This window comes from Trachemys scripta, chromosome 3 (genome assembly GCF_013100865.1).
Source record: "Trachemys scripta elegans isolate TJP31775 chromosome 3, CAS_Tse_1.0, whole genome shotgun sequence".
Taxonomy (NCBI): Eukaryota; Metazoa; Chordata; order Testudines; family Emydidae; genus Trachemys; species Trachemys scripta.
In genome coordinates, this window is record NC_048300.1 from 140824487 (window position 1) to 140839586 (window position 15100).

A 15100-nucleotide genomic window follows, 5' to 3' on the forward strand; every position below is an offset into this window, starting at 1 on the left:
CCACCCAGGCAGTGCTGGACGTGGCAGATATTGTGTCTAGGGGAATGTTACAGCCATTGCTATGAGAAGAGACTTGTGGTTAATTCTCAAGTTTCCCTTGAGAGGGTCACAGTGCCATCCAGAATCTGCCCTTTGATGCTATCAATCTGTTCCATAAGAAAACAGACGAATCTCTCCACTCCCTCAAGGACTCGAGGACAACTCTTTGCTCACTTGGCATTTATACCCATCCCAAAGAGAAAACATCACACACGGGGTAGAGGGTGAGGCTGCCTCCTCAGCCTTTTTATCATCAACGTCCTGGGGAGCCATCAAATAAAGACAGAAGATTTATAAGCCCAGGAACCCAGCCTCTGCAACGTCCACCACATCTTACTCTAACCTTCAGTCAAAGTTTCTTTTGGCAGGACTGTCTAGACCTGCATCCCTTTATTGAATCCTCTTCATTCTCTGCCTCAGCTTTTTGGACGTTGCCTTATCTAATTTACTGACAACTGGAGGGCCTTAACTACTGATGAATGGGTACTAGAAGTTATTCACGGTGCTAACTGATCAAATTTCAGGCAAATCCTACCCAGAAACACCCTTCCCACTTCCCTTTCAGGGATCACTCTCACAAGGAGATTCTCTGACGGGAATTGGACTCACTTCTCCCCTTGGGAGCCATAGAAAGGGTTCCACCTCAATATCAAACATCAATTACTCCCCTTACTTCCTGATCCCCAAGAAAAATGTGAGGTGGAGGCCAATGATGAACATTTTCATCTGGAAACTAAAATTCCACATGTTCTCTTTGACATCAGGAATTGCCTCTTCAGAGGAAGGTATGTGGTTCATGGCTCTTGACATGGAAGACATACTTTCAAATAGACATTCATCCATCCCACAGATTCCTCTTCGGTCAAGACCATTACCGATGCAGAGTCCTCCCCTTTGGACTGGTCAGAGCACCAGGGTCTTTACCCTGTTTTTTCAGTAGTGGCAGCTTTGGTGAGAAGAGAGGGATTTACTGTGTTCCCATACCTTGACAATTGGCTTCTGATGGGCAGCTCCTATGAAGAAATCCAGCAGGCAACCCAATTTCTGTCAGTCTGCTGCCTTACCTAAGCGTCTACTTCAACCACAAAAAATCCACATTTACCTCCATGAGGTCCATAAACTTCATAGGTCGATGTTGGACTCAACCACATCAAGAGCTTATCTACCTCTTGAAAGGTTTCAGGCCATGAGTGCTCTCACACACCAAGTCATCATCAGACTCTGCACTTCAGTCAGAACTTTCCTTTCCCTCCTTGATGGGCCTCATGCACACACATGATGCCATTTACCAGGCTTTATCTTCATTGCCTACAAGACTGGTGTCCCTCCATGTACTCACCAGAGTGGGGCAACATCAACAACAAGGTGACAATTCCATCCAGGACTCTCTCATAAGGTGGACAAAGGTGGAAAAAGTTTGGTGGGGATCCCTTTCCTCACTCTGACTCCCAAGGCAACCATCACTACTGATGCCTCCCTCTTAGATACGGGTGCTCATAAGGGTGATCATATGGTACAGGACATCTGGACCCCTCAGCAGTCCAGAATGCATATCAATATACTAGAACTCAGGGCAGTCCATCGAGCCTGCAATGCCTTTATCCTACTAATCCAATCCAAGCACATCTAAATAATGTCAGACAACATGGTTAGTAGTGATCAGACAACTAACATAATGAACAGCAGTGTAAATGGGGTAGAATCTGAGGATAAAATAGGGAACAAACAAGTTAAGAATTACTTTGACAAGTCAGATGTCTTCAAGTTGTCAGGGCCTGAAGAAATACTTTCTAGAATACTCAAGGAACTGGCTGAAGAGATTTCTGACACACTAGTGATTATCTTTGAGTACTTGTGGAGGGCGGGAGAAATCCCAGAGGACTGGAAAAGGGCAAACATACTACCTATTTATAAAAAGGGAAATAAGGACAACCCAGAGAATTATAGACCAGTCAATACCTGGAAAGATAATGGAGCAAATAATCAATCAATCAATCTGTAAGCACCTAAGCAATAATAAGGTGATAAGTAACAGTCAACATGGATTTGCCAAGAACAAATTGTGTCAAACCAACCTAATATCTTAATTTGACAGGGTAATAAGCTTTGTGGATGGGGGGAAGCAGTAGATGTGATATCTCTCTACTTTAGTAAGGCTTTTGATACTGTCTCACCTGACCTTCTCATAAACAAACTAGGGAAATATAGCCTAGAAGAATCTAACATAAGGTGAGTGCACAACTGGTTGGAAAACTATATTCAGAAAGTAGTTATCAATGGTCACAGTGAAGCAGGATGGCATATCAAGTGGGGGGGGCCCTGCAGTGATCTGTCCTGGGTCCAGTTCTATTCAATATCTTTATAAATGATTTGGATAATGGCATAGAGAGAACCCTTATAAAGTTTGAGGATGATACTCAGCTCAGAGGGATTCCAAGTGCTGTGGAGGTTAGGATTAGTAGAATTCAGAATGATCTTGACAAAATGGTCTGAAGTAAACAGGATGAAACTTAATAAGGACAAATGCAAAGTACACCACTTGAGAAGGAACAATCAGTTGCACATGTACAAAATGGGAAATCACTGCCTCGGAAGGAGTACTGTGGAAAAGGATCTGGGGATTATAGTGGATCACAAACTACAGATGAGTCAACAAACATTCTGGAACGTATTTGCAGAAGTGTTAGGAGTGGGCAGCTCCTATGAAGAAATCCAGCGGGCAACCCAATTTCTGATCAGTCTGTGCCTTGCTTAAGTGTCTACCTCAACCACATTCTTTCACTCTACTCAGCACTGATAAGACCTCAACTGGAGTACTGTGTCCAGTTCTGGGCACCACACATTGCTAAAGATGTGGACAAATTGGAGAAAATCCAGAGGAACAGTAACTAAAATGATTAAAGATCTAGAAAACAGGACCTACAAGGAAAGATTGAAAAAACTGGGTTTGTTTAGTTTGTAGAAGAGAAGACTGAGGAGATACACGATAACAGTCTTCAAGTATATAAGAAGTTGTTATAAAGAGGAAGGTGATAATGTGGAATAGTTCTCCTTATACACTGAGGACAGGATAAGAAGCAATGGGCTTAAATTGCAGCAAGGGAGATTTAAGTTAGAAATTAGGAAAAACTTCCTAACTGTCAGGGTAGTCAAGCACTGGAACAAATTACCCAGGGAGGTTGTAGAATCTTGGAATTGGAAGTTTTTGAGAACAGGTTAGACAAACACCTGTGAGGAATGGTCTAGTCTAGATAATATTTAGTCCTCCCTCAGGACAGGGGACTGAACTAGATGACCTACTGAGATCCCTTCCAGTCCTACGTTTCTATGATTATTCTGACTTTAACGGAAAATAAAGCCACTATCAGATCAGGCCCACATAGAGCATCAGGATCTGCATCTGTAATCTGAATGTACTGGAGACTTTAGAGATGCTTTCAACCTTGATGTACAAAGATCATTCCCCAGCTTTTGCTCCATATTGAGCAAATGGAAGAATCTCTGGTTAAATATTTTTCTGTTTAGCACTGTCATTGTGCTTGGTGCTGTACAAATGCAATGGAAGACACAATCTCTGTCCTTATGAGTTTATTCCGAATAAAACTATATATTTCTAAAGCAAAACCCCAAACAATAAACTGTTGTTGGGCAGGAAAAGGGGGCGCCATTTGATTCTCAATGAAATTGCACAGTGAAGAACAAGAAGCAAACTGGTTAGTGTTTCTATTGGGTTGATATTCAAAATTATTCCATATTCTATTGGTTATTTTGTGATATAATTCAAAAGAAATATAACTAGAATCCAGTAATAATACATGCATCTGGACAAAGAATTGAAAAATGGAACTTTTTTCCGGGAGAACAGCCAACAGTCTACAATTACAGAATACATGAGTAGTAGATAAGAGAAGATATGCCTTCTTGATGGGCACTTTTAAGGATGATTTGAAATCCAAATACTAATGAGATTGTACATTACTTAATAAAGTGCAGTATGTGTTGTGTAGGTTCTTGAAATTTAAAACAAAAATAAAGGTTTTCTATAGGAAAATAAAAATCCTACTGCATTCTCAAAGATGTTGGAATAAATGTTAAAACTCATCTTAAAAAAATCAATGTTAGTATTTATTTTCACTAGTGTCCACAATGTGCAAAGAGCTGTATAAACACAAAAGAAAGCGTGGTCACATCAGTCAAAATTTAACCAGTGTACTGTGGATTCTACAAAATACTATTTAAATTGTTATTCTTTAAAAGGAATTTTGAGTATCGTTTGGGTTTGTTTGTTTGTTTTATATTAGCTTTGGGTTTATTTTATTTAATGTATTTATTTATATTTATTTTTGCTGTTTAAACTATGTTGTGAAAACCAGATAATCATGTAAGGTTAGTGAATTCTTCTTCAATAATTAATGTGTTTGTGCCTGAATGCTACCTAAGCAGAACTGAAACATCTTCTAATCTGAGCTGAACACCTAATAAAGTCTGAATATCTCAAACCCTACTTGAGTTACAGTCTGTACCACATTGTACATACCACATAAGTAATCATCTGCTTCTCCCTGGCTTTCTCCATTGTCTAGATAATACATATGTTGGATTGCAGTGCTCAGAGACCATATTCACTTCAGTACCACTCCTGCACTCCATTCTATACAAATATATGGGGATGGTTTTAAAAAATTCAATAAACTTATTTTTATTCAAGCCAAACTTTATTGGTGGTGGTAGAGTAGTCACATGGGGTTCTGATTCTCTATCATATTTTATTGTCTAATGTAAAATAGCAGATTCCATTAATTATGTGAGGAGGAGAGGAAGCGTAAACATAATAAAACTCAGCCATGAATCTGACTCTGTTTTTTATATGATGTCTATCACCACCATATCTAGCATTGTAAATGATACATTTTCTGGTGTTTTTAATTTATGAAAATATCATTGTACAGCTTTAATTGTTACTGAAATTAACAGTTTTAAAGTAATAAAAAAAATAGTATCATATGTTGTTGCATTCTCTTTCTTTTCCAGTTTCATATATTAATTTTCTTTTCCCCTGTCTCCTTTTAAGGCTGCCCTTGGGATAGCAAATCTGATTATTATGGCTATGCAAAAAGAAGGGACACCTGAACAAGAGGCCATCAAAAAGATATGGATGGTTGACTCAAAAGGATTAATAGTTAAGGTAATACAACATTTTTCATTGCTATAAGTGCAGTGCTAAAATTATTCTCATCATTCTGCATCAGCCAGATACAGAAACAGCTTTATGGATATGATGAAGCTATTAACTCTCCTTTCTAATACCTACACACTTAACATTTCTAGGTATAGGTCTGTCACATTCTGATCAGTTCGAAGGTGCAATCCAGACCAGTAAGGGATGTGTTACTGTCTGCCCTGTAACCCTGGGTGTTTCACAGTGCTTTTCTTCTGTAGCTCCCAACCTGGGCCGCTCACAAGCAGCCTACCAGCATGCAGGTCACACCCTAAGTGTTTGTGTGCTAGACAGCCCAGGTTCAGCAGCTCTGACACTAGCAGCATTTCTACAGCTCCATAGCTCTGTGCTGGCTTCCCCCAGCCTTGGTTACTACTAGCAGAGTGACCCCCAACACACTCCCAGCCCTGAATTTTCCCAAAACTATGCCTTGCAATGTCCAGCCCGCTCCTGGACAGTTCAGAGAAGTCATATGGTTAATTTGTTCCTCTAAAGACACAAATACAGATCACAGCTTATTAACTTAACTGGGGTGAATACACCCTTCCCTTTAAACACCACTCTGAATTGGTTCATAATAAAATAAAACAAACATGTTAACAATAGGACATAGGTTAAGTGATGCTAAGTAAAAGAAATAAAGGGTTACACGGAAATAAAAGTGAAAACATGCTTTTAAAAGTCTAAAAATAAATTTAGCTAGTTACAGGCCTTGTTCTAGATGTGCTACCAGTCATTCTCCTTCCCAGCCATGGCTGACTTTCTCTCAGTCAGGACCTTCCACAAAGGTAGAGGGTGCTGGTTTCCCTTTTCTTCTTAGGTGAAAGATCTTTGCCTAAGCTGGTTTCTCACCTATATTCGGTTCATAGACTTCAACACCTCTCCACACCTCTCCCTTGCTTGAAGGACCCATCTTTCTCAGCTTGCAGGAACTCTGGACTCTTGTGTCTGTCTAGTGATGAATGCCAAAGTTGGCTTCTGTCTTTTCTTACATCTTCCAACGGTCCATTAACTTGTGTCAAGAGGCAGGATAACCTCATGCTCGTTTTCCGTTCTTGTGGGCATCCCATTCCCCTGTACAATTTCTATGTAAATGGGGCTTTCATTGTTTCTGATCCCACCATGCTTACTTTACATTGGAGTCAGTTAGATAGCTGTGACAGTTCCTCCTGCATGGGTAGACTGTACAGCCTAATATCCAGGAGTATCTATAATTCCTGACGTAGTGTTAGTACATACATTTCACAGTGATATTAATTACCAGTGTCATTAGTTTTCAGAAAAGACCTCATTCTCTATACTTTTATAAAGCAGTAATATTGTATACAATCAGTTGATTCAGTTGCTTAACAGGTGAGGTTCAGCTCCCTGTCTTGATAGAACAGTAAACATTTGATATGGATTCTTCCGAGGTTACCCTCAAAGTAAAGTTTATTCAAGCTGTGAGGAAGGTGACATGGAGTCTGGTGGTAAAGGAAGCTTCATGCTCTTTCTTCTCCCACTTGTTAGCTAATAGGTTTATTTATCCAATGTGTAAAAATAGATTTTCATTGTCTTTGCCTGACCATCAGGCTGGTCAGAGAATCTAATGTACATTCCTTGTCTAAGCAGGCCTGTTTACCAACTCCCCATGACATGCCTGGCTTGAACAGATTTTAATAATCATTCCAGCATATGTCCATTATTCTTAATACCCACCACTTACTTACATCACTGAAGGCTATTAATGATCAGTGAGTTATTAGTTTTCAAATTATATCTCCCAAGGCATTTTTCCACGCCATCCTCCAGATCATTAATGAAGACACTGAACAAAACCGGCCCCAGGACCAATTCTTGGGGCACTCCACTTGATACCAGCTGCCAACTAGACATGGAGCCACTGATCACTACCTGTTGAGCCTGATGATCTAGCCAGATTTCTATCCACCTTATAGTCCATTCATCCAGTCCATACTTCTTTAACTTGTTGGCAAGAATACCGTGGGAGACCGTATCAAAAGCTTTGCTAAAGTCAAGGAATAATACATCCACTGCTTTTCCCTCATCCACAGAGCCAGTTATCTCATCATAGAAGGCAATTAGGTTAGTCAGGCATGACTTGCTCTTGGTGAATCCATGCTGACTGTTCCTGATCACTTTCCTCTCCTCGAAGTGCTTCAAAAATTTATTCCTTGAGGACCTGCTCCATGATTTTTCCAGGGACTGAGGTGAGGCTGACTGGCCTGTAGTTTCCTGGATCCTCCTCCTCCCCTTTTTTAAAATTCCAGCCATTGGATCATGTTATACCTTTCTCTGATAGACTGAAGAGCCCATTATTAAATATTTGTTCCCCGTGTAGGTACTTATAGACTATAATAATTCACTCCTTAGTCTTCTCTTTCTTACAATGAATAGATTGTGCTCTTTTAGTCTGTCGTGATAAGCCATGTTTTCTAATCCTTTAATCGTTCTCTTGGCTCGTCTCTGAACTCTCTCCAATTTATCAACATCCTTCTTCAGTTGTGGACACCAGGCCTGGAAACAGTATTCTAACAGCAGTTGCACTAGCGACAAATACAGAAGTAAAATAATTTCTCTACTTCTACTCAAGATTCCCTTGTTTATGCATCCCAGGATCATAGTAGCTCTTTTGGCCGCAGCGTCACACTGGAAGCTTATTTTCAGCTGATTATACTCCACCACCACTCCAAAATCTTTTTCAGAGTCACTGCTTCCCAGGATAAAGTCCCCCAACATGTAAGTATGGCCAAAGTCTTTGTTTCCAGATATATACATTTACATTTAGATATATTAAAATGCATACTCTTTGCTTGCGCCCAAGCAATCTAGATCGCTCTAAATCAGTGATCCGTCCTCTTCATTATTTACCACGCCCTTAATTTTTGTGTCATTTTGTATCAGTGATGATTTCATGTTTTCTTCCAGGTTATTGATAAAGATGTTAAATAGCGTAGGGCGAAGAACCAATTTGCCTTACAGAAATCTAAGAATATTATGTCAACACTATTGCCTTTATCAACCAAACATGTAGTCATATAAAAAAAGATATCAAGATATCTGACCCCATAGCAAGTTAACCCATCAAAAACAAACATACAGAGGCATTCACCATATTCATAAAAAATACTGATATTTCCTAGTTTGTCAAACTCTCCTTCTTAATAATCATTGTACATATCTATTTATCACATATTTATTTTTGTGGTGCTTTATGTATACAGTATATAAGCATCTTATATAAATTAAGCCTCACACCACTGGATTCTCTAGTCTAGATAAGTTGGGTTTGGAACAGGACCAGAGGGGACATGGAGGTAAGTGGCTTTATATTAGCTTTGTGGTTTCTTGATTCTGGGACCAGATGAGTGCCAGTTCTGTCCCTAGTATAAGCTAGAGCATTCTGAGGGCTACTCTAATTTATTCCTAGCTGCCAGTGGCCTCAAGGAGCCATTCTAGCAATGATTATTAAGAAGAAACTACAGCTTGGAAATGCTCTGACCATGGTCCCTTTTCCCTGGTTACATAAAGCTACTATGCTATTCAGGGATACTACAAAGTGGGAACTCCCAGGTGGCCAGATCCACCATAATAGGTCCAACTATCAGGCCCCAAATTGGGAGCATTTGTATGGCTTACCTCCTATTTTTAACATCACTCTCAATATGTCAGTTTTACAGTCTGGAGTCCTGTTTTTACAGCTGTTGTCTATGGGGTCTCTAAGGGTTCTCTTCATAAGCCAATTTTGTTTTATTTATCTGAGCTTCCGCTTGGTTCTGTAATCTGGCAACATGGGATAAGTTTCCATTTCTGTGCCAATGATGATGTAAATTTATTTTAAATTTGATACCAAAAATTCTTTGAATATATTTTCCTTGTCATGCTGTTTGTCAGCATTTGCATGTCTAAAAATTGGTTTTCTACTAAGATTGGGAATACAGAACAGTTTTTGACAGGCTCTCAACATTAGCTTCTGAATTCTCCTATTTCATTTTTCTTACAGTATTTTGTTTGCCATCCAAGATAGTAAAGTGCCTTCGTATTGTACTATGTCTGTAACTTACTATTAATAACCAAATATAATAATGGTAATATATATTTATAATTTAAATATCAGTATTTGCTCAGGCTAGTCTTCTGGCATTGTCAAGACCCACATATATGCATATCTGCTTCGGAGAACCTTGCTGTTTTTCATCTGTCTTCCTCATCTGCTGATAAACACAGTCCACATTGTAATTCACATGTTGGTCTTATAAGTAATAAAGCATTTAGCTCATACACCTCTACCCCAATATAACGCTGTTCTTGGGAGCCAAAAAATCTTACCGCGTTATATCGAACTTGCTTTGATCCACTGGAGTGCGCAGCCCCGCAGCCCCGGAGCATTACTTTTCCACATTATATCCGAATTCGTGTTATATTGGGTCGCATTGTATCAGGGTAGAGGTGTATTACCTTGTTACTAAGATACTGCATTGGCTTCTAATCAAGCAGCATATTGATTTTCAGGTTGCATTGTTTGCTTTTTTATGATTTGGAGTCAAACTGTCCAACTGGACAGTTACTCGAAAGATGAGTTAAGTAAGGTTAAAACTATGACAAAAAATCAATAAAAGGAACAAAATTCTAAGTTGAGGTGGGCATCTTCCATCAGACCTCACTGTTTTTAGATATTAGTGTGTTGATTCTCAAAATATCAGAATTCTTGACAAGGTATGTCATACGCTCCATTCTTTAACCACAGCGAGTCTAACTTATGGATACTGTCAGGGCTGGCCTTACCATGAGGTAAACTGAGGCGGCCGCCTCAGGTGCTAGACTGGGGGGGGCGTGCCACTAGGACCCAGAGTGTAGAAAATTGTGTTTGCTGCTGGTGCATATGTATTCTCTCTGTTCTAGATGCACAGAGATGGTGGAAGCTGTGCTGGAGGAAGGAGGGCACAAGAGACATAACAGGCAGACAGCAGAAAAAGTCAGAGGGAGTAACAGAAAGCAGCAGGAGCTGCAGGGAGAGAGAGGGGGAGCCTCTTATGTACCTCTCTAGCACCCCCAGGAGCCTGGACTGATTAACACCAGCTTCTCAGGGAGCTTCCTGTTTCCTGCTGCTTCCCTGAACCCATTGAGAATAGGCAGTCAACTGAAGTAGTAGGAGCCAGTTAGTCCCTTAAGACACTGATATCTTCCCTCACTCAGGCCCTGCTACCAGCCTGCTTATTTGTCCCCTTCAATTGAGTGTTGGAGCTGCACAGAACAGCAGTCATGAGTGAAAGAAGAAAACGCCCCTCTGGGGCAGCATTCAGAAAAAGAAAGAAAGCAGAGGAAGCTTTTCTATCTAAGCAGGAAGGAGCTCTCCTGAGATACATAGACACAAATGTTCACGGTGAGCCTTCCGGCCCCGGTGAGGAGATGCCTGATCTTCCAGTTAGAGTGTAGGTGACCTGGCAGCTACTGCAGCATCCATATCTCCATCTCAAATGGATGTAACCATGCACATTCCTGAAGAAAAGTGTAGATCAGAGAAGAGTGTGGTGGAGGTGCAAGAAACAACTGCTGCTGAGTTTAGTTCCTTAAGTCTAGATGATCCAGGACTGTGGATCCACTTGAGCGGTAGCCTGAGGGATTTCCTTGTACTGCATGGGCCACAGCAAGTGAAAAACTTCATGTTCCCCAAAGACAATGAAAATAGAAGTTTCCATCCAACACATTACGGGCGTGAAATCCCCGATGGTGACAAAGTGGAGAGGCCATGGTTTATGTATTCAAAAACCCAGAATGCTGCATACTGTTTTTGTTGCAAACTCTTCCAGTCTAATGTTCCAGCCACATTTGGGTTCTACAGAAACAAAGGACTGGAAAAATCTGGCTAGAAATCTGGCATGCCATGAGAAGTCAGCAAATCACCAGAGAGCATTCCATAGGTGGAAAGCGCTTGAGATGAGACTAAGGTTAAAGGCTATCACAGATGATCAGCATCAAGAGAAGATTACATCAGAGTCTCTTTACTGGCAAAATGTTCTGAAAAGGCTCATTGCCATTGTGAGAATGCTTGCTACCCAAAACCTAGCACTGCGTGGCACTTCAGATCAGCTGTATGTGCCAAACAATGGAAACTTCCTTAAAATTGTGCTGAGTTTGATGCTGTACTCCAGCAGCATCTAAGAACAGTCACCACCCAAGAAATGTACACATACCACTATCTTGGAAAAACAATTCAAAATGAGATCATACAGTTACTGGCAACAAAAGTCAAACAGAAGATTGTGGCAGATCTGAAGTCAGCAAGATATTACTCTGTTATTCTGGACTGCAAACCTGAAATCAGCCATATGAAACAAATGAATTTAATGGTGTGTTTTGTAACAACAACAGAACTTAGTGAAAATGTCCCTGCAGTGGTGACTGTCAGAGAGTATTTTCTAGAATTTATTGACATTGATGATACTACAGGAACTGGTATGACAAATGTGCTTCTTAAAAAGCTGGGAATTGCGATAGCTGACATGAGAGGTCAGGGCTACGATAATGATGCCAACGTGAGAGGAAAGAACAGAGGAGTGCAGACACGGATCCAAGAGTTAAACCCTTGAGCTTTTTTTGTTCCATGCAGTTCTCATTCATTGAAATTGGTGGTCAGTGATGCAGCATCAGCTTCTAGTGAGGCTGCTGAATTTTTTAATGTAATTCAAAGCATCTATGTATTTTTCTCTGCATCAACTCATCAATGGCAAATTTTGAAGCAACATCTGGGAACATCCTCTCTGACACTGAAACCACTGAGTGCCAAACGATGGGAAAGTTGAGTGGAGGTGATAAAGCCTATCAAACACCAAATTGGGAAGATAAATGATGCCATAGTTGCCATTATGGAGGATAATGCTATGACAGAAACTGTTTGTGGGAGAACAGTGGCAGAGGGAAATGGAATCACCAGAAATATACATAACTTCAAATTTCTGTGTGGCTTAGTGTTGTGGCATGACATACTGTTTGAAATAAATGTTGTAAGCAAGAGAATCCCAAATTGTTGACCTTGATACATCTGGAGTGATGGAACAATTGGACAAAGCAAAGTCATACCTACAGTCTTAACGGTCAGATGAGGGATTTCACAACGTTCTGAACAGTGCACAGAAGTTGGGAGAGGAACTTCACACTGAAGCTATTTTCCCACCATTCAAGACTACAAGAGTCACTGACGAAGACATTTTGATTACGAGGCCTGGGATGATCCCATAAGAGACACCAAACAACAATTCAAAGTTGAATTATTTAACTTTGACTCCCTCAGGGAACTGATGGGCAGGATCCCTTAGGAGGCTAATATGAGGGGGAAAGGAGTCTAGGAGAGCTGGCTGTATTTTAAAGAAGCGTTATTGAGGGTGCAGGAACAAACCATCCCGATGTGCAGAAAGAATAGCAAATATGGCAGGCGACAGCTTGGCTTAACAGGCAAAGATTCAGTGAGCTTAAACACAAAAAGAAAGTTTACAAGTGGAAACTTGGACAGATGACTAGGGAAGAGTATAAAAATATTGCTAGAGCATGCAGGGGTGTAATCAGGAAGGCCAAAGCACAATTGGAGTTGCAGCTAGCAAGGGATGTGAAGGGTAACAAAAAGGGTTTCTACAAGTATGTCAGCAACAAGAAGGTGGTCAGGGAAAGTGTGGGACCCTTACTGAATGGGGGAGGCAACCTAGTGACAGATTATATGGAAAAAGCTAAAGTACTCAATGCTTTTTTTTTGCCTTGGTCTTCACAGACAAGGTCAGCTCCCAGACTGCTGCACTGGGCAGCACAGTATGGGGAGGAGGTGAGCAGCCCTCAGTGGTGAAAAAACAGGTTAAGGACTATTTAGAAAATCTGGGCATGGGGCCGGATGCAATGCATCCGAGGGTGCTGTGGGAATTGGCTGATGTGATTGCAGAGCCATTGCCCATTATCTTTGAAAACTCGTGGCGAGCAGGGGAGGTCCCTCTATTCCCCTCTATTCGGCACTGGCGATGCCACATCTGGAGTATTGCGTACAGTTTTGGCCCCCCCACTACAGAAAGGATGTGGACAAATTGGAGAGAGTCCAGCAGAGAGGAATGAAAATTATTGGGGACTGGGGCAAATGACTTATGAGGAGAGGCTCAGGGAACTGGGCTTACTTAATTTGCAGAAGAGAAGAGTGACAGGGTGTTACCGGAAGATTTGAACCTAACTGTCTTTTTAATTTGCCTATTCTGGTATTAAAGGTTGTGGCCTGCCCTACAGATTTTCCAGAGAAAAGCCGCTAACCATGGCCAGCTAACTCCCCCCTGAAGGATATGGATACAGCCCTCCAATCAAGAATAGGCAGCAAGCAGTAAATTCTTCAAGAACAAAAATATAATTTATTTAGAAGTGAAGGATTACAATAAAAAAGGAACAGAGGGTCCTGTGGCACCTTTAAGACTAACAGAAGTATTGTAGCATAAGCTTTCGTGGGTGAATGCCCACTTCATCAGACGCAAGATGAATTGCGTCTGATGAAGTGGGCATTCACCCACGAAAGCTTATGCTCCAATAGTTCTGTTAGTCTTAAAGGTGCCACAGGACCCTCTGTTCCTTTTTACAGATTCAGACTAACACGGCTACCCCTCTGATAATAAAAAAGGAGAGAGGGACATAAAAATAAAATAAACAGTAAAGGTTACAGATACAATGTAAAGGAAGCAGTGCGATAAATAAAAACACAACACAGAAATAACAATTCCACTTAACTCTATAACATACAATAATCTAACAATATAATCACTTATTTTATACTCTGTAACAATATAACAATCAAGCATATAATATAAACATGTAACAATACATCGATTAACTCTAACATCCAGTAAGTGCTGGCCTTACGGTTACTGAATGTGTAGGGGGAATCTCACTCAAACCATAGGCATCCAGCCTTATTTACATTTGAAACCCATATGCCCCAGGATGTTAAATAGAAAAATTTAAGACTTACAGAGGCTTTTATAAATCCCTCTGACTCGTCACCGGAAAAGTCCTTCTGCTCTGTCAATTTTAGTGAGCAACGTTTGGGAGCGTTGTCTGATGATGGGTTATGGGCTACTGGCTGCTGGGTTGTCCACTGCTGCCTCCTCCTGAGATATAGTATCTCCTCAGGTAAGAGAGACAGAAGCCCGTTGGTTGTTGCTACTGGCCAGGTGCCAGAAACAGTCATTGCCAAGGCAACCCTGGAACCCTAGGTGGGCTGCTGCTGTTGCTGTAACAGCCACTGGTTTTCAAGCTGCTCTTCCTTTGCTGGATTTCAATGTAGCTTCTCAGGTGGCTTCTCTTGCGCAGGTGTCATCTGGTAGGTGTCCAGCAGCATTCCACTCTCTTGCTGGTCCCTATCCCTACAAAGTTTTAGCCTGCTGGTTGTGGCCTTTATACGCAATTCCAGTTCATTAGCTATTAATTTATTATCGTAATTCAGCCAATCATCTTTTAGGGATCTGCGTATGTTAATTAATGTCACGTGTACCAACATGTGACACTCAAGCTCAGCCAATCAGGTTCCAGAGATTAGCACATGGTAATTACCAATTAGTCCTCAAAAACACATTTGTAGACTGCAGTGACATCTGCTGGAGAATTTAAAAACAGCAATCTTCAAAGTCTCATTGACTGTGCACTAGCTTCATCATGGACATGCCAAAAGTGGCTAATTTTACTGCACCTGTGAGAGGCGGTGGATTTTATATTTTACCCAAAAAGGAAATCAGGTGCATGTATCTCAGTATTTCTGTGATAGTAATTCTAAGAACATACTTAAATCCCATATAAGCACATAAGGACATAACCCTCTCCACTTAA

At 40.8% G+C, this 15100-nt stretch overlaps 1 protein-coding gene across 1 annotated transcript in view; it reads left to right on the top strand.

Annotated features, from left to right (window-relative positions):
- Nucleotides 1-15100, top strand: part of ME1 (malic enzyme 1) — a 312509-nt gene that overhangs the window by 265711 nt on the left and 31698 nt on the right. Inside the window, exon 9 of the mRNA XM_034766123.1 lies at nt 5111-5224. Coding sequence (XP_034622014.1) covers nt 5111-5224 — 114 coding nt within the window. The remainder of the gene's footprint in view (nt 1-5110; nt 5225-15100) is intronic.